The following is a 19,435-nucleotide window of genomic DNA, read 5'->3' as shown; positions in this document are numbered from 1 at the left end:
AAATTTATTTATACGTTACTGTTTTTTTTAGTTTGATTCTTTTCAATAAAGTTGAAAAAATAATTAATTGACAGGATACATTTATATTAATTGATTGATTCACTGTATTTTTCCTGAAACTCATAATATTTCGTTTTGTTTCGGTTTTGTTGGCTGAAAGCTGGATGCCGATCAGCTGATCTGGGTTTGATTAACTCCGCCTGTCGGAGCAGAAGCAGCATGGAAGCATCTTCACAGGATGAACGTGTGAACTCATAACTGGACGTTGTCTCGTGTCTGTGCTGAATATCTCGGTGAGTTTTGTGTCCTGCGGGTTTGTTTCGTGTTTCTGGCTGCAGCTCAGGATGCAGCGATCAGCTGATCGATCCTCAGCTCTGTGTGCAGATCACAGCAGCGTTGAACAAACTCTGTCTGTCATCCTTCCTCTGTAAGACTGAGAGAAACAGTGCTTTCATTTTCAACAAACACTCTACCGGTATTTCATATTATGAAGAACGTGAACTGCATGTTTCTTCTTCGTGGATATTTCTAGTTTTCTGGTGTGCAGATGAAAAATGCAAAGTTAGACTTTACGCAAGCTTCTCCTGCGATATTCTGCTGTATTTTAACGTGTCACGAGAAATAAAGACCTTTAAAGTCTCCTTTAGTGATGCAATGATGCGACTGTTTCAGTCCCGATACCGATACCTTTGTGTATGGATCGATACCGAGTACCGATCTGATACCAGTGTTTAGTTAATGAGCTGTTTGCTGGGGGAGACTGGAATCATCCTTGTATGTTTAAGGCAACATCAGGCTCGACAATTTAACAAATAAACACATAGATATAAATATACTGAGTTGTTTTTTATTAAAATAATGGCGTCTGATAGACGATGCAGCTGTTTTTTTGTGTCATCATGAATGTTTCTGCTCCTCCTGCAGCCTGGAGTCATGCTGCCTCTGAAGGAGAAGGACAAGCCCATCGTCCAGAAGCTGCTGTCTTCCGGCTGCTGCGCTCGCTGCGTCCTCAGGTTCTGCTGCATCAGCGTCCAGGCGGCCTACAGGAAGCCCCACCAGGTAGGACCGATGCTGCGTTCAGGAGCTCCACAGACATCTGCAGCTCATTTATGAAACAAGCTTTTCTTATCGCCATCATGTCATCTTCTCACAGGAGACGCTCAAGGAACTTCAGACTTTCATCAGCGATTCAGAAAATGGCAAATCCCAAGATTCAGCAACACCGGAGTCCACAAAGGAAAACAACAAATCCCATGATGCAGCGGTGTCAGAGGCAGCTGAAGACCCACCGAGTAAAAAAGCTAAACTGGATCCCGGCCTGGTGAGCTACGCGCCGCCAGAGGAAGACTCTGCTGCTGTCGTCACGCTGAAGGATGAAGAGTCGTGCGTGTGTGTGGTGTGTTTGGGGATTCTGCAGGATCTCTGTGCCCCGAGTCGGGCCGTCAAGGTGTGTGCTGGAATATATCACCATGGTAACCACAGGGTCAGACTGTATTTGTTGTTGTTGTTGAAATGAGGACTTGTTTTGTTGTATTTTGACAGATCGCGGAGGCAGTGAAGAGAGAAAACTACAAGTTTGACACGTTGGTGCTTTCTGTCTCTCTGCCGGCTCAGCTGTGTGTCCGCGAGGTCAGAGAGTTTGTGTGTGTGTGTGTGTGTGTGTGTGTGTCCGACCAACAGTCCAAAACCCAAAGATAATCATTTCATAATTATATTAACACATATGATAAAATAACAACACATGGACTTTATGTAGCATCTTTCTAGTCTTTCAACCACTCAAAGCGCTTTTTATTCTATATGTCACATTCACTCGTTAACACACGTTCATACTGGAGGCTGCTGGTGGCGTCTGATCATTCACACACACACACACACACACACACACACACACACACACACACACACCAAGCAGTTTGAGGTTCAGTGTCTTCAGACTGGAGGAGCTGGACATCGAACCACTGATCTTCTGATTAGTGGACGACCTGCTCTCTCTATATATACAACAACAACAATAACACCACAGACAGCAGGTTTGAATGCTGTGAAGATGAACAGGAAACAATGTTATGTTTATTATACAAAATATAGTTTGATAAAAACTACTTTAAGCAGCGATACATTAAGGATCAGTCGCAACACATCTAACAGCATCTGGACAAAACGACACATAATCTAATGCGAGAGGAGCTCACAGACTATAAACCGGACAGTGTCTCACTAGTGCTGAACGGATGATAATATGGAGCAAAAAGAAAACAATTACATCAAAATAAACAAACACTAAGTTAGTGGCTCACAAGCTGCAAACTCAACAAAACAAAGACATGATTAACAAGCTATAAGATATAATAACATGTAATTTAAAGAATAATAAAAAATAAAATATTTTAGCAGTAAATCCTCAGATTTTATTGGAAGCAGAGAACGTTTGATATTATTGCTTCATAAATGGATTAAATGATTAACAAACAGAAAAAATAACAAAATTATTTAACAATTAACTAACAAAATGATTGGTAAATTCTCTAATCGTTTCATTATTAGTATTAACTGATCAATAGATGAATCTGTGGTCTGTTTGTATAAAAATGCACATTTTCTTTTGCACATTTCCAAAACGTCGTCTAAAGAAAATGTTGAAACTTCATTCAGGAGAAAAGAAAACGTAGCAAAATAATCCAAACTCAACGGTCTGCTTACTAGCTTTCAGAGCTTTTACCCACATCTCACAGTCTTCATCATGTAACGGAGCCGTTCAGGTGTCGGATGCAGTAACTTCTACCTTCGATCCACTTACATAAACTAGAAACTTCTGTTAGATTGAACATTTGTTTTTAACTGCAGACACATTTCCTTTGGTGGTGCGTTCACTGACACTCTGACATCCAATAACTCATAAAAGGCAACAGGAGATCATTATACTTTTGAGCCTCGTTGGTCCAAAATCAAATGTAGATGACACACATTAAAGGATTTTTTCTTATTGTCAATAAATCCCATAAAAAACCAAAACCAACATGAATCTACTAACAAATCTCCAGAGTCTGATATTCCTCTGCAGACCTCCGTTGTTCCTTCATTACCACAAACATTCGACTCAACTCCACACTCACCGTCCTGCTGCCAGAAATTACTCGTGTTCATTAGAGCAACAAATGTGGATTCATCTGCTGCTGAAAATAGTCTCCAACAAACACACCGTTTCCTTGTTTATTAAGCAAAACAAGACAGGAAAACAAAACTAGACAAGAAAACAAGCTCAACCTCAATAATCTTCATATCTCATCGAATTAATGAAGTACATCAAATATAAAAGGACATAAACATCTGCATAGTTTTATTTTAGTTTTATCAGAAGATATTATTAAGTTCCAAGCAACATGTTGTTACATTAGACATATTTTAATGTTTATTTTATTCATATTTTAATCCTGCAGCACTCCTGTTGGCTCCATGTGAAGAAAGAAGTCAGGTAAAGATATTTAGTTTCACTTGTATGTCTTTAAAAACTCACTGTGTGTCCAGGTCAGGTGTCACGTGGGATCAGAAAATAAAATAAATCGTCTGTTTCCTCGTTCAGAGAGAAGAGCACCGTGCTCGACAAGGACGACGTCGTCCAGGTGAAGGAGGCCTTCAAGTGGGTCATGCAGGGCCTGGTCGCCAAGGAGCTGGGGGGAGTTGCCGTGGTTACCAAGGTAGGTGAAAGTTCACAAACTTGATTTTACATATTTGTATTTTGATTTGAACTTTTCACATTTTCAGAGTCAGTCTGAAGATTTAAAGTTTCTTCTTCTTTTCTCCCACTAACGTATCAAAATGGTTTTATTTCCCACACTGGATGATAACTGGGACGTTCACAGACTGAACTAACTTTCTATATCTTTGTTTCTTCAGAGTGCGTTCGAGGTCGGTGTGGAGTTCACTCACCCGGAGACTGACGCTGACTGTCATTTCCTGTAAGTCCCAAACACTTTGAGCCTTCCAGCTTTTTCTGAACCCTAAAAGAGTCGATTTACTCCTGTTTTAAAAAAAAGATTACAGTCGATGCAGTAGAAACAGAGATATCGTCTTTTTTTATTCCATGCGTTCTTCTTCCTTGTCAAAACGTGGTGCCTACATTACCCACAATGCAACTCAAATCTATTCTAATGTAGCCCGGAGCTGCAGGAGTCTGATAACCTCATTTATTTCTAACTCCAGACCTCCAGATTATTTTGATTTTAAAGGACCAGTCTGTAAGATTTAGTGGCATCTAGTGGTGAGATTACAGATTGCAGCCAAATGAATACACGTCCCCTTCCAAGCATGCAGGAGAATATACGGTGGCCGCAAAAAACACCCTCTCTAGAGCCAGTGTTTGGTTTGTCTGTTCTGAGCTACTGTAGAAACATGGCGGTGCAACATGGCCGCCTCCGCTCCCTATGTAGATATAAAGGGCTCATTCTAAGGTAACAAAAACACAACAATTCTTATTTTCAGGTGATTATACACTAATTAAAACATACTTATGAATATTATATTCAATTACTGCCAATAGATCCCTTTAAATCTTACGTACTGGTCCTTTAAAACTTTATTTATTTTATTTTTTTAGAACAAAAATTAGACAAATTACATACAAAACAGAAATGAAGATGACAGGAGATAAAAAGTAAAGCTAACAAATAAGGCATAATTAAATATACTTTATAAGGATACTTTGAAATGAAAATAGAATAGTCAATACTACAAATTCTTTAAGAAAATATTACATAAAAGAAAAGTTGAGAGTATGACGTGTTTGTAAGCTTCACTGCTTTTGCATAGTCAGAGAAAATGCTTTAAAAACAATAAAGAGAGGTTTAACGTTTATTAACTTTGCTCCTATAAAACATGGAACTCAACCAAAAAAAATAATAATAAAGTTAATAATATAGAAATGTTTGGAATTATTTATATCATAGACATGAAAACCAAACAGCACATGTTCAAAACCATTTCCAGACTTGTTGTCTTCATCTCCAACCAGTTTATCAGCTTTCACTCAGCTTCCTGTAAACGACTGTTTACACATACAGTATTCAGTATTACTCCCAGAGACCTGTTAACATACTTCAATGTGTAAAACTGGTTGAAGTTCATCTTTAAGTTCCTGAAACACAATCCGTTTTCACGCTGAAGCATTTAGATGAAGAGACGTTGGGATGAATGTCGGAGTTCAAACTCCTCGATCACCAACTAAACTAATCAACAATAACGATGTCGAATATCTAAACTAACGATTATTTTCATTATCAATTTATCTGCCAATTATTGTCTCAGAGGCCACATTGATGTCTTCAATTTGCTTATTTTGTCTGATTAAAAGTCTAAAATGTTAAAATATTTAATTTACTGTCATTTACAACAAAGAGAGCCATCAAATTTTTGGCATTTTTGCTTAAAAGTGACAGCAATTATTGATTTTGTGTTGATCAGCTAATCAGTTATTGGATTAATCGTTGCAGTTGTAGTCAGAGCCGTGATAAACGTCATGTCTGTTTGCCTTGAATGTTGATGTGCAGCAGAGCCAGAAATAAAGGTTCAACAAGGTAAGACAGGAACATTATTAGGGTCAGGATTAGGGGTTAGGGTCAGGGTTAGGGTTAGGCAGTTAGGGTCAGGGTCAGGGTCAGGATTAGGGGTTAGGGTCAGGGTCAGGGTAAGGGTTAGGGTTAGGGTCAGGGTTAGGGTTAGGGTTAGGCAGTTAGGGTTAGGATTAGGTTTAGGGTTAGGGTCAGGGTTAGGGTTAGGGCCAGGGTCAGGGTTAGGGTCAGGGTTAGGGTCAGGGTCAGGGTTAGGGTCAGGGTTAGGGTCAGGGTCAGGGTAAGGGTCAGGGTTAGGGTTAGGGTCATGATCAGGGTTAGGGTCAGGGTCATGGTCAGGGTTAGGGTTAGGGCCAGGGTCAGGGTTAGGGTCAGGGTTAGGGTTAGGGCCAGGGTCAGGGTTAGGGTCAGGGTTAGGGTTAGGGTTAGGGCCAGGGTCAGGGTCAGGGTCATGGTCAGGGTCAGGGTTAGGGTTAGGGTCAGGGTTAGGGTTAGGGCCAGGGTCAGGGTTAGGGTCAGGGTTAGGGTTAGGGTTAGGGCCAGGGTTAGGGTTAGGGTCATGGTTAGGGTTAGGGTGAGGGTTAGGGTTAGGGTGAGGGTTAGGGTTAGGGTTAGGGTGAGGGTTAGGGTTAGGGTTAGGGTCAGGGTTAGGGTTAGGGTCAGGCTTAGGGTCAGGGTTAGGGTTAGGGTCAGGGTTAGGGGTTAGGGTTAGGGTCAGGGTTAGGGTCAAGGTTAGGGTTAGGGTTAGGGTCAGGGTTAGGGTTAGGGTCAGGCTTAGGGTCAGGGTCAGGGTTAGGGTCAGGGTTAGGGTTAGGGTTAGGGTTAGGGTTAGCGTCACGTCTAAGCTGATCTCTGACCTCCTACACTGATTGGATAACGTTTCTTGTTTCCTGCAGTGCATCAACGTGTCCCGACTGCTTCAAACCCACCAAGAACAAACAGGTGAGAAAAAAGCAACTTATTGAGACGCACAGCTGCCATATTTAAACGTTCATGTCCAAAACGCCACAATAACAACTGAAATATAGAATCCTCACACTGACATAAAGTCATTGTGAGTCTAATACGGGATGTGCATTATGTTTTCATCTCTAAAATATGTTACAGTTTGTGTTATCAGTCATTTAAAATGTGTAGATGTGACTGTGTTCAGTCTCAGCACTTTCCTATAAATAATAAACAGCAGCTTCTTATTCTCGTCTCTCCAGTGTTTATTCCAAATAAATGTTGCTTCTGTGAACAAAAACACTTCCTGTGCAGCAGAGGAATTTCCTGAGAAAAAGAAACAAACTCATGGAAGTTAAAGGACAAGTTCACAGTTTTTCAAGTCTGTATTAAAACAACAGTCAGGAGCCCGAATGAGCAGTGATGGAGGCCAAAATGTCCACACAGTCATTTAAAAGTTGATGTGAAGCTTATATTCAGCTTCAGCAGTCTGATTTAGTCATATCAAGTGGATATCTGACACATTTACAGTCTTTTTAAGCATCAAATTCCCTCTTTGTGTTTCCTCGGACAGTGTTTCCCTGTTGAGCTGCGGTGGAAGTATAGTAACAAAAAGAGGAACTTTGGCACTAAAAAGACTGTAATGTTGAAAGATATCTACTTGATTTGACTCATTTGGACGCTGAAGCTTCATATTCAGCATCTAACTGACATCTAAATGACTGTTGCTTTAATTAATTAATTTGATATATATCAGTTGTAGAACAGGCAGGAATCCCTCTAAACTGTAAAACACATGATATCAATTAAAGAGAAAAATACAGTTTTATTTATTAGTTTATTGATTTGATTGATTGAGTTGTTAGATAGTTGATTGATTGTTTTCGCATGTGCAGCATTGCATGAGAAATATATTCCAGCAATATCTTTATTGATATTTTCAAGTAACATCCGACAGTATAGACACACGTACAGTACGTTCACAGAGATTATGAAGGATAATATCAAAGGCAAATAGTTTCTAGTCCAACCTAAAATAAAGCCTTCCTCAAAACATAAAATAAATATAAAGGAAAAATTAAATGTAAAAAAAAAAAAATGTTATTCAATGTTTAAAATTCTGCATTTCAAGACTGAAAATATCATAACTGGAAAAAACATCAAATCTTTGACATATTTACTCATAATTGATATCAAAATAGTTCATGATTAATATTCTTTTGATTGATTAGTTGACTAATCGTTGCTTTGTGTCTCTGCAGTCCATGTTCACCAGGATGGCGGTGGTCAAGGCTCTGGAAAAGATACCTGACAGCAGATTCCTGAAGTAAGCGTCGTCTTTATCTGTCAGATCTTTATAGAAAAGTTAAAAAATTATATTAATTGTTGTTTATTTTTTGTCTTCAGACATTACAGTTGTCCTCCGACACGTCCGACCTCCAGCTGCTCCCCTCAGGACGTCCAGTGTCTCCACGTGTCTGTGTTTGTGGCGGGTACTGTAGGACACTTTTTTACCCTTTTTTATGTCTTTATAAAGAAATTTAAGTGTTTGTCGGGTCAGATTCACCTCTCTTCCTCCTGATGTTCCTCCTGATGTTCAGGGAGGTACAACAAGTTCTGTCGCAGTCTGCCTCAGACTCCCTGGGTGATCGATGGAGAGAGGAGGATGGAGTCGTCGGTGGAGGAGCTGATCGCAGCGCCCATCCTGTCCGCCTTCAGGGCCGACGGTGAGTCCGCTCGTTGATGGCAGGTTGTGGCTGCAGCTGGAGGACGGCGGTGTTATGCTTAACGATAATCCTTTTTATTTTATTACAGGATTTAACTTCTCCTCGTCTGGCAGGGAGGACGTGGACGTCCGGACTCTCGGAAACGGTGAGAAACTCTTACAGAGTGTTTTGTTACCTGAAGTGTGAAGAATGAAGCTTTTCTTACTTCCTGTTTTGATGTAATTCGCAGGTCGTCCGTTTGCGATGGAGCTGCTGAATCCTCACACGTCCCGACTGAGCAGAGTGGAGATGAAGCAGCTGCAGGAGGTTCTGATCAAATCCTTCAGTTTACTGTCAGACTTCACTCACATAGAAAACAGTCACTGACTCACATTCAGTTTTTAGTCACGCTAGTAATGATTAAGGCTTCAGGGATGATGGTGGTCTGTTGGTTGGTTGATTGGTTGGTTGGTTGGTCGGTCGGTTGGTTGGTTGGTTGGTTGATTGGTTGGTTGGTCGGTCGATTGGTTGATTGGTTGGTTGGTCGATTGGTTGATTGGTTGGTTGGTTGGTTGGTTGATTGGTCGGTTGGTTGACTGGTAGGTTGGTTGGTCGGTTGGTTGGTCCACCACTTTGGTGGACACTGAAACATCTTGACGACTATTGGATGAATTGTCATGACAGTTTGTTCAGACATTCATGTCTCCCAGAGGATGAACCCTACTGTCTTTGGTGATCTTCTGACTTTTCCTCTAGCGTCACCATTAGGTTGATGGTTCAGAGTAAAATATCTCAACAACTATTCAATGGATTTCCCTGAAATTTACAGCAGATATTCAAGGTCCTTAGAGGATACATGCTAACAACTCTGGAGACTCTGACTTTTCCTCTAGTGCCACCATGAGGTTGACCTTTTAGTTCTTTATTGAAATATCTCAATAACTATTATTATATAATGGATTACTGTGAAATGTAGTTCACACATTCATGTTCCCTAGAGGATGAACTGTAAAATCTTTGATCTCCTGACTTTTCATCCAGCGCCGTCATCTGGTCACATATATAATTTGTCCGATACTTCGTGTAAGAGCCGGTTAACGAAGGTTCTAGTGATTTAAGTTATGATTTTGCCCCAAAACTAGAGTTTAAATACCTGCAGAACATTCTCATCTGTTTCAGCTGTACTTTGTATTTAGTGCTAATTGGCTAATATTTGCATTGCTAACACACTAAACCAACTTCGCTCAAGTAAAGCCTCATCGAGTCTTTTTTTCCCCAACAATAAGGCCACATTATGGCGACATTTATCAGTTTTGTTAACTGTTCAACCCTTCTGCTGGTGTCCAGATCTGGTCCGGATTAAGATATCAGAACAGCTGTGGACATTCATGGTCCCCAGATGATTTTGGTGATCCTGTAATCTTTTCTATAGGGCCACCATCACCTGCACGTTAGTAAATGTAAAAATATTGGCTCATTATTCCCCAGAGGATGAACCCTTTTGTTTCCAACCGTTATGCTTGTTCTTTTATTTCAGACCAGCCTCAGGACAAAATCTAAAAGGTTCATCCTCTAGAGAGCATGAAAGCGTTCATCAACGTTCATGGAAACCTGACAAACAGGTTTTCATGTTACTGGTGTACAAGATGGTCACCATAAATAATGAATCCTCAGGAAATCATGAATATCCACAAAAAATTTGGTTGTAATCTGACAATGACTGTCTGGGATATTTTACTCTGTATCAATGTGTTTATGTTACTAGCAGTGATTATAAAACTGATGTTAACTCTTCTTCATCTTTCTGTTAAAAGCTCTCATTAAACAATCACACCTGCACAGAGATTAATGTTCTTACATAAACATAAAGAACAGTTACCAATGTTTTGTTTTGTTTTGTTTTTTCTGTTTTCAGACCATCAACAACTCTTCAGACAAAATCAGAGTGAGAGACCTGCAGATTGTTACCAGGTAAGAAACTGAACCTGCACTTTACATTTATTTTATATGATTAAAGCATCTTTTAAATCAGTATTTTCAAACAATATCATTAAAAAGTACTTTTTAAAAGTGTTTTTTTGATACTAACATTTGGGGGCATCTACAACCGAAATGTGTCTTTGAACACTTTAATAGTTTTAATGATTGTAGAGCTGCAACTAAAGATTATTTACTATCTATTATCTATGATTATCTATCTATTTACTATATTTACTATCATGTATGATGAGGAAAAGCTGCGAATATTCATAATAAAGAAGCTGGAATCAATGATTGTTTGGCGTTTTTGCTAGAAAAAACTACTTAAACGATTAATCAATTATAAAAATAGTTGCCTATTAATTTTCTGTCAATCAGCTAATCGACTTGTTTCAGCTCTAAATGATTGATTGTTTGTTCATTAATAAGTTAATATCTATGTTGACAATAATTCACATGAATAAAGTGATCTTGAGAAGCAGCTGTTACTGTTATCAAAATATAAATGATAAAAAATCAGCAGTGAATTTAGAAATAAGTTATTTTGTATGAAACACTATCATTGACGACATCATTGAACTGAACTGTGTGTGTGTGTGTGCGTGTGTGTGTGTGTGTGTGTGTGTGTTAAACTGCAGAGAGGCTATGAGTCGGATGAAGGAGGGCGAGGAGGAGAAGACCAAGTCGTACACGGCGCTCGTCTGGACCCAGAAACCCATCCAGAGAGAAGACATCACCTTCATCGACGACATCAAGGTCACTACAACACACACACACACACACACACACACTTCTACCTAAGTCTGTCTGTGTGTTTGGCTGGAAATTGGAGAAGTCTGATACTCAAGTATTGAATTTATATTTGGTGTATTGATTGTCTGATGTTACCTTGTTCAAAATCCTTAAAATCACTGATATTTTACCTTTATTTGATAGTTAAAAGTGCAGAAATGACACGTGGTTTTCATTTTCATGTAAAAAGTTGATGCACATTTTCAAAAACTACATGAAAATGTCCTTGTTTAAGTATTTTACCCCCTGATCCTACAGCAGCACCGGTAGGAAACTCTGTCTGTCTGTTTGTCCCGTCAGGATCTGACTCTGGACCAGAAGACCCCTCTGAGGGTTCTGCACCGCCGGGCGCTGGCCGTCCGACAGCGAGTCATCCACAGCATGAACGCACGCTTCCTGGACCCACATCACTTCCACCTGGGCCTGAAGACTCAGGCCGGGACGTATCCTCACACCACAACCTCACTTTTTATCTAATTTACAGAATTAATTATCATCTTTTATATTTTAATTTGAGCTTTAAAGGTGCGATACACGACATTCAGCCCCACTAGATGTCAGAAAGCAACTATTAGCTACATTTATTAGCAGCTAAACAGCAACTTAAATACGTTTCTGAAAACAGGATCTTGATCCATATTTGATCAGCGCTGCTTAGTTTGATCTGAGTTTCATGAGCCGTGTGTTCAGAAGCTGCTTTTATTTATTTATTTTTTCAACTTTATTGAGTAAACGACACGCGCGTTTGTTTTGGTCTGAGATGCTGGTGCTCTAGTGCGACATCTAGTGGAGCTGAATGTCTTTATATAGCACCTCTAACATATAAAACACACAGTTAAACTTAGCGTAAATGTCCATAGACGAGTGAAATTCTGGTCATTTCCTTTAGATGTTTTTTTGGGAAGAGCAAAGGAGCAAGTTCAACATATCCAGGCTTTCTTTGTGTGAGCTGGCTCGACAAACCCTCAAACTCCAGATCAGAGATCTGAACTGTCTTTGTTAACTCAGGCTTTCTGCTTCAGGGGGCGTTTGTTGTGTCATTTGACTTTTTCCGCACAAACCAGAGCGATCGTGAGCCGCCTGCTTCAGTCAGGAGGAACAGATGATTATAACGGAGAGCTGTGAAGAATATAAATACATTATCACAGAAAAAAGCAACGCTGTTGCTGCAAATAAGGCGAGAGAGGAGTGCTGGCAGAAAATTGCTAATCGTGTTAATTTGTTAATTAAAAAACTAATTAATTTATTTATTAATTACATAATTAGTTTATATACTTATTTTACCACTCAGTGCCTCCCACATCCAAAGCTCTTAAATTGAATTGAATATTATCTGATAAATACCAATTTTTGTTCAAAGTATTTCTTCATTAGTTTTGTTTGTTTTTTTAATTTGATCTATTGTTATAACATTGTAATCCCCTCCCACAAGTAACCCTAACCTCTCGCACCGTTACAAATTTACAATATGACATCAAATCAATGGTCAGTGTGATAAAAGGCGAATCTATTCTCTAACCAGGGTTCTGATAGCTGCAGTAGCAGCAGTATTAAACAGACTTGGCAGCAAATCAGGTAGTTAGTGAAAGTTCTGCGCTTTTTATTGTCGATCTAAGCCTCAGAACATAACCTGCTCCAGACCAGGTTAAGTTTACAGTATAGGTTACCATGGTGATGTAGCCAGGTTAAAAGAGAGACACCTTCGTGACATTGAAAACCCTGCAGGCTCAACATACCTCACTAACACACTAATCTGGCTTCGTAGTAGCTACAACCCCTCAGGAGTCCAAAGTCCATAAGTCATGATCGCTGCAGGGTTTAGTTTTACAACGACAGCATCAGCCAGCAACAAGCTCACTTGGTGACTTATGGTTTTGTTTTTTACTTATTTTTTTATTGTATATTTTTGCCTTTTATTATAGGGTGAGTGTAGATGAGACAGGAAATGAAGGGAGACGTGCAACACAGGTCTGCTGCCGGCTACAACCCGAGGAAGTGATGTGGCATCTTTATCAGTGGTCTGCCAGAGAGCGCCGACTTCTTGTTTTGTTTTAAAATAACTCATTTTAAAATAGATATTTAAGCAGCATTCAAAGGTTTTATATTTGGCTCTCTGATAACGAGACTGACAGCAGCCGAGAGGTTCACAAAACGCTCCTTAACATCAACCGACAGTTACATCAAAGAGTTCGTCCACGGAGACTTCGGTCGCACTAAACCCAACCTGTGTCAGCTGCTGAAGACCGACACGGACATCCTGGAGCTGGACGTGGAGGTCAGACCAACAAACCAAACCTCGATCTGACGTTTTTCACTTGTTCAGAACCTTCAGTATATAACTAATAATAGTAGAAACAGCAGTCACAGTACGTGGAAGTAGAACGAATGTCTCTCTGATCTTTACATGTCTGTGTTTTCTCCGTCAGTCTGTGGATGTGGACTGGCCTCCTCCCATACCCGAGTGAACGCCGCCCCGCTTCACTGACGCCGGCCTCGTCGACCTCAGCGTCCCGTGTGGAGTGAGACGTCCGAGCCGTCGAACAGATTCAGAGCGTGTGGAACAGGAAACCGTGACGTCACACAGTCCTGCTGGCTGCTCTGTTTATGTTTTGGTTCTGCAAGTCAAGGACGTTTAGATCACAGGAAATGACCTTACAACGCAAGATGTTAATTTAATAAAGAGTAAGTTTATATGTGAGGTTATAACGCTCATTAAACACCTGAACTTTATCTGTATGTGGGCAGATGGAAAGAAAAACTTTTCATTGGCACCGACTGCGGCGTTGTACTTTGGAAAAACGGTCGTCAGTCATGTGACGTTTGAGTACAGTTGAAGAAAAGAAGGTGATTTCTGTTCTGTTGGATAAGAAGCAGCCGAGTCCTGAACTTTTTAAATGTCAAATCTGTCCTGCAAATGCAAACAGCAGCTTTTGTTTTTTGTAAAGAATCTCTCTAGACGTGTTTTGAGATGTATATAAATACTCTTCTTTGCATTATAATTTGTGTCTGATATGGTTTTGACACAAAAAAGGTTCAATTTTCTTGTTAAAATAAAAAAAATATTCATTTCAAAAGTTTTCCTGCTGGTTTACTTCACTGTAAACACTTTCAGGTTTCCACATCACACTCGTGTACGTTGCATACTGGACAACGATTGGCTCCAGACTGGTTGTGATGTCACAAATAGAGAAACTTTCTATTTTCAGCAGATAAATAAGAAGCTCAAACGTCCGACTGTAGGAACAAGAAGAAAAAACACATTTTTATGAGGACGGACTTTAAATAAATAAGAATTTGAGGTAAAGTGAAGTTAATTTTCTCTCCTCAGCTCTTGAGGGGCAGATAAAAACAGATAAAATTAAGAGTCACGACAGCAGAAACCCTGAAATGTATTTCTTTTAATTTAATTCAAAATAAATACTACCACGGCAACGCAAGTCCACTACTGGGTTCTTGCCCTAATGTTTTGGTAAGAAAACAAACAAGCAAACGATCCAAAAAAAAAAAAAAGAAAAAAAAAAGAAAAGAAAAACTGAATAAAAAGAGACTTCAGTTAATGCATCCATCATCATCATCATCATCATCATAAACATCATCATCATCATCATCATCATCCTTCAGCGACTTTCAAGAGGTGCCTTTTTTTTTTAAACGACTGAACAACATACAAGGTAACACTGCCTAGAATGACAAACATAAATAAAAACGAGTACTATGGTACAAAAAAAAAAAAAGGAGGAGGAAGAGGAGGAGGAGCAAGGGATGATGGGATTGGAACAACCCGATGAAACTAGCACTGCAAAAAATAAAAACGTCGGCCATGGTCCCAACTTTTTTGTATTTTTTTTTCTTCTTTCTTTTTTAAAAGAGGGTGAAGGAGGGAACAAAGATGACAGTGCAGACTCCACAGTTACAGTCATGTCCTCTCACAGAAATCAGGAGTCGGTTATTTACTGGGGGCGGGGGAACCACGGCAACGGAGGGAAGGCAGGGAGCGGGGTTCGTCTCCATGGAAACATCCTCTGTGGACGAGTCGAGGCGGTGTATCAACCCGAAAGACAAAAAAAAAAAAAAAAAAAAAATTGGTAACAACCAATGTAAGGGTCCAGTCTTTGACACGATCTTTGTTTTTTTGTTGTTTTTTTTCCGTCTTTTTTGATTTTTTTTTCTTCTTAAATGCAGTTTTGAGTCGTTTGTGTGGTGTTTTTTGTATTTTTTTTCGGTCACTATTCTCATCAGCAAGCTTGAAGTACAGTCACACAGAAAAAAAAAAAAAGTTTATGTCTCGTCTGTCAAGATGCCACAAAAAGACCCCAAAGGAAAAAAAAAAAAAAAAAAAGGCATTGCATATTTACATCAACAAGGTGTTTTGGGGCAACTCGACTTTTTTTCTGGCAGTCCTCACAGTCTTCATACATGAGTGTCTCACGGCTCAGTTTTCTCGTGATCGGTGACATGATTAGTGATTTATTTATAACCTCGGTTCAGGTTTAAAAACATGTTTGTGTGTAAATACATTTTTCTTGTAATACTGATACAACAGACAGGGACAGAGCCCCCCCCCCCCCCCACCCTCCCCTCCCCTCCCGCATCTGGAGCTGGAAGCCTCGTTTCTGTTAATTAAACTCTGATTTATCATCTAAAAACAGTCTTTGTGTATCTGTGTGTGTGAATATTTCTTTATTCTTTCTGAAAGACCTTGACTTGCTCTGGTTCGTTATAGTTTTGTATGCTCTCAGGGTTCCTGCACAGTTTTCAAACCTTTATGAAAACTTGACTTACTCGTTTTGATATGTTTTCATGTTTCTCTGAATAATAAAGTCTTCAAGAGTATGAGAAGACATCAGAAAACTTTTCCACAGTCTTGAGCAATTGCAGATAGCTTTTTAAGACCTCCAGACCTTTCCGGACGTGTGCAGGAACTCCGAGGAGTGTGTGTGAAGTTTGTTTCTGCTTTCTAGACCCTGAAGTCGGCAGTTTTTTCCCGCAGACATGAATCAAATTTGTCGGGTTCTCACAGGCAGTAGTTGATTTAAGGAGGGGGGGGGACATGTTAGTCTGGTCTACCTGACTCACTGATCCTTTATCTGACTGAGGTTTGTGCGAGTTAGAATCTACGGCCTGAAATATCAGCAGCCTGACTGTGCTGTGTATTGATGAATCCATGGAGCTGTCCGTGGTGCTGAAGTAGCAGACGGATTTGTAATGACGCCGTCTTCCCTCAGTCCTGTCTATAATATTCTCTCAACTATATACTATAAATACTCAATTCTATACTATATTGTAGCTTATATACTCTACAGAGTAATATCACCTTCATGATCAAAGTCACAAGTAGCAACGTGTAGTCGCGGAAGAGCGAGAGGATCATAGAGACGCACTGCTGCCTGTAGTATTCCTGTAATATTCCTATAATATAACCCCAGACAAATTCACCTCTGTAACAAAATATTTTAGGGGAGACATGATTACTGATATAGTTTTTACTATACGATGTTTGGTGTAACCTGGGAGAAGAGCAGGTCATGTGACTGAGGATATTGACCTGCACTCAGCTGCTACAGTTACATAATTCGAGGTAAAGTTCATACCGTCAAACCTACGGCGTGTTTTGAAAAATAAGGATTATTAATACGCTTAATGTCCACATCTAGTAAAGAATCGGCCGACACAAAATATGTATTTGGCCTTATAGCAGTTCTATTAAATCGAGATTATAATCGCCATTATAATATCAAGAATTAGGCTACGCTTATATGATAATCCCATTGCCCCCCCCGTTAAAAACTAACAAATCATCTACTGCTCACAGGTGCAACGGACCAGAAGAAAACACCACATTTAGCTTTAACTCTCGGCTGCTCGCGCAACATATGAATGATTTTAGAACTTAGTGGATCAGTACCTCTAAATTAATCAAGCTCAGATTTAAATTAAATTATTAAATCAAGCTCGAACAGGTGATCACACTTTAAAAAAAAAAATTAAAATCTTCCTCATCCACTGATAAAGACTGTGAGATTTGGTGGAAAATCTTGTAAATTAAGATTTTTTTTTGGTCAAACTGCAATTTTTCAGGTTTTGTCTTCCGTACTGAAACACTAGAAGGTGACGTACGATCTATTGTGAGTGAACTTTATACAACTGATCCAAGCTTTAAACTTCCTGTTAGGTGGTTGAGTGGTTTAACCCACCTGCTCCTCACTTGTTTTCTTGTTTACTGTTCTTCTTCTTGAGCTTTTGAATTGTTTCTGCTCTCATGTGACATTTCAGTACTGTGCAGGCTTTGCAGGTACAACCATTAGTCCAATACACTTTTTTTTTTTTTTATCAATTCAAAAGCTGCCTGGATGCCAACAGTGTTTTTTTTTTTTTAGCAGAAAGCTGTGACAGCACTGAAACTACAAGACTGTTTATCTGAGCAGAGCGTTGAAGCTGAAACTCTTGTTACCAAAAATATCACCAGAACAATGCACAAAACAGAGCTTTCAGTGGGAGGAGAAAACAGCTACATGTCTTAAATATACACGAGAGGAGAGTTTTCTTCACCACACAAACCGGGTAGTAAAACTAAAGGACTTGAATGATTGTTGTAATTCATGCTTCACTAAAAAAAAGGAGTGCAAACAGCATTCGAGCCACCTGACGAGAGTATACATCACACATGATGGTTATTTTATAGATTCCAGTGTTTTTAGACTCACTATATTTAAAATGGACTTCTTTTAAGGGCAATAAATAAATAAAGGTTTCAGTATTTCCGCGTCAGAAACATACAGTATATTCCTGACAGTGGAGAGAAGGCTTGTAGGGAGAATTTACAGAACACATAACAGTTAATTAAATAAATAAAATATGATAAATCTCAATAATTTAAACATTTTTAGAGTGCATTTAGGGAGACTTACTGACTCCTGACATAGTTAATCAAACACACCTGGAGTCGTAGTGAGAAACCAGCCAAATATGATTCAGTTCGGAGCAAACTGCCGACTTCAGTCTGATCAGAGCGGAGAACTCACAGCTGTTTCCTGTTTCTGAGTGTGAATATGTGTGTGTAAATGTGTGTGTGTGTGCTATGATGACAGCATAAGGTTGACCCCCATGTCCCACATACATACAGTACAGTACATACATACATACATTAAGCCACGTTTCCCTGTGTAAACATCCATTCCACTAGTCCTACAGCTAGGATGAGCAAACAGAAGAGAGAGAGAAGGAGGAGGAGGAGGAGGAGGTGAAGAGGAAGAGGAGGAGGAGGAGGAGGAGACGAAGAAGAAGCGGTGAGAAAGCAGAGAAAGGCCTCGTTCCCCTGCCGGCTGTGGAAAGCTGGAGCGGTTAGCTGAGTTTGAACGCGGTTGTGCTCTGTGGCGCCTGAGTGAACTGTGCAGTTTCTGGCAGTTTAGTGTTTCCTGTTTCCAAAAAAAACAACCAAAAAACTTAAAAGTAAAAGCGCAAGAAAAAAAACAAACAAATGGGTTAAAAATAAAAATATATACGAGAGCAAAGTAGTAACACTGCAACGATGAGAGGAATGATACAGACTCGTCCATTCTTGTTTTCTGTCTTTCTTTTTTTTGTTTTTTTTTTGTAGACAGTGATTTCATTGCCATGGGATTGGGGGGGGGGAGGGGAGGGGGGGGATGTGCGCTGCCATGGCAAATGTATGAGAAATTTTTTTTTGTAGTTTTTTTTTTTTTTTCTTGTTGAGTGAATCACGAGCCATGCACTTATTCTCAAATAAGAATGACCCCTCACAACACCCCCCCGAAACCCGCCCACCCTCTCCCCGAAAAAAACAAAACAAAACAAACAAAAAAACAAAACAAAAAAAAAAAAAAACACCCTGTCGGTATGATACGAAACATCTGCACACGTAAGGCAACATTTTTGGTTTTTTGTTCCCTAAAACGGCTCTTCCAAACCAAGTGCAAAAAAGTCAAAAGAAGAAGAAGAATAAAAAGGGCAGAAACGACAAAAAAAAAAAATAACAACAAAGATGAACGCAACCCGGGTCGACAACTTAATACTGACGGAGAGAAGAAAATAAATAACAAAAACATTGCCTTCTGCAGTAAATAGCGCTGAAAATGTAGGAGACTTATTTTTTTTTTTTTTTTTAGTGTGGGGAGACCGGCTGGAGTCTATCCCACTGTGCAAAAACCTCTTTTAAAGTCCCTAAAAAGACTTCTCCCCCGTCTGCGAGGAGGCAGAGAAGGAGAAAAAGAGGGGAGACTGGTATTTTTTTTTTTTTTTTCTCTCTTCCTAAAATGGCTACGTGTTTTCCTCAAAATGGCCACGAATGGGGACAATACTGGCTGGCTGGCTGGGCCCGGAGCGCTCGCTTCACTCCCGCCCGCTGGCTGAGTAGGAGAACTGTGGGAAATGAGGCCTTCGCTCGTTGTCCGCCGCGTCCATCCCGTCCTCGTCATCTGGAGACGG

At 39.8% G+C, this 19,435-nt stretch overlaps 2 protein-coding genes across 4 annotated transcripts in view; one reads left to right on the top strand and one right to left on the bottom strand.

The window, feature by feature from the left end:
* The first annotated feature begins 140 nt into the window (after window positions 1-140).
* pus10 (pseudouridine synthase 10) lies at window positions 141-14,522 on the top strand. Its single transcript, XM_067585567.1, has 18 exons — window positions 141-293; window positions 925-1,059; window positions 1,154-1,447; window positions 1,543-1,629; window positions 3,441-3,475; window positions 3,584-3,698; window positions 3,898-3,959; window positions 6,464-6,509; window positions 7,775-7,839; window positions 7,920-8,005; window positions 8,114-8,239; window positions 8,328-8,384; window positions 8,469-8,545; window positions 10,134-10,189; window positions 10,837-10,954; window positions 11,291-11,433; window positions 13,166-13,265; window positions 13,417-14,522. The coding sequence occupies exons 2-18, from the start codon at window positions 934-936 to the stop codon at window positions 13,453-13,455; spliced, it is 1,632 nt and encodes a 543-aa protein (XP_067441668.1). The 5' UTR covers window positions 141-293; window positions 925-933; the 3' UTR covers window positions 13,456-14,522.
* The window catches only part of akt3b (v-akt murine thymoma viral oncogene homolog 3b), a 36,693-nt gene continuing 31,626 nt past the window's right edge, over window positions 14,369-19,435 (bottom strand). For all 3 annotated transcript variants that reach the window (XM_067585569.1, XM_067585570.1, XM_067585571.1), the window contains one exon: window positions 14,369-19,425. In XM_067585569.1, coding sequence (XP_067441670.1) covers window positions 19,340-19,425 — 86 coding nt within the window. In that variant the 3' untranslated portion in view covers window positions 14,369-19,339. The remainder of the gene's footprint in view (window positions 19,426-19,435) is intronic.

This window comes from Thunnus thynnus, chromosome 3 (assembly GCF_963924715.1).
Source record: "Thunnus thynnus chromosome 3, fThuThy2.1, whole genome shotgun sequence".
NCBI lineage: Eukaryota > Metazoa > Chordata > Actinopteri > Scombriformes > Scombridae > Thunnus > Thunnus thynnus.
Note: the sequence above shows the minus strand (reverse complement) of the source record. Positions and strands in the feature narration are given on the sequence as shown.

Coding starts and splice junctions, on each gene's coding strand:
- pus10 (XM_067585567.1), top strand. CDS start 934: ATGCTGCCTCTGAAGGAGAAGGACAAGCCCATCGTCCAGAAGCTGCTG. Junction 1,630..3,440: donor CTCAGCTGTGTGTCCGCGAG/GTCAGAGAGTTT, acceptor TTAATCCTGCAG/CACTCCTGTTGGCTCCATGT. Junction 3,699..3,897: donor GAGTTGCCGTGGTTACCAAG/GTAGGTGAAAGT, acceptor TTGTTTCTTCAG/AGTGCGTTCGAGGTCGGTGT.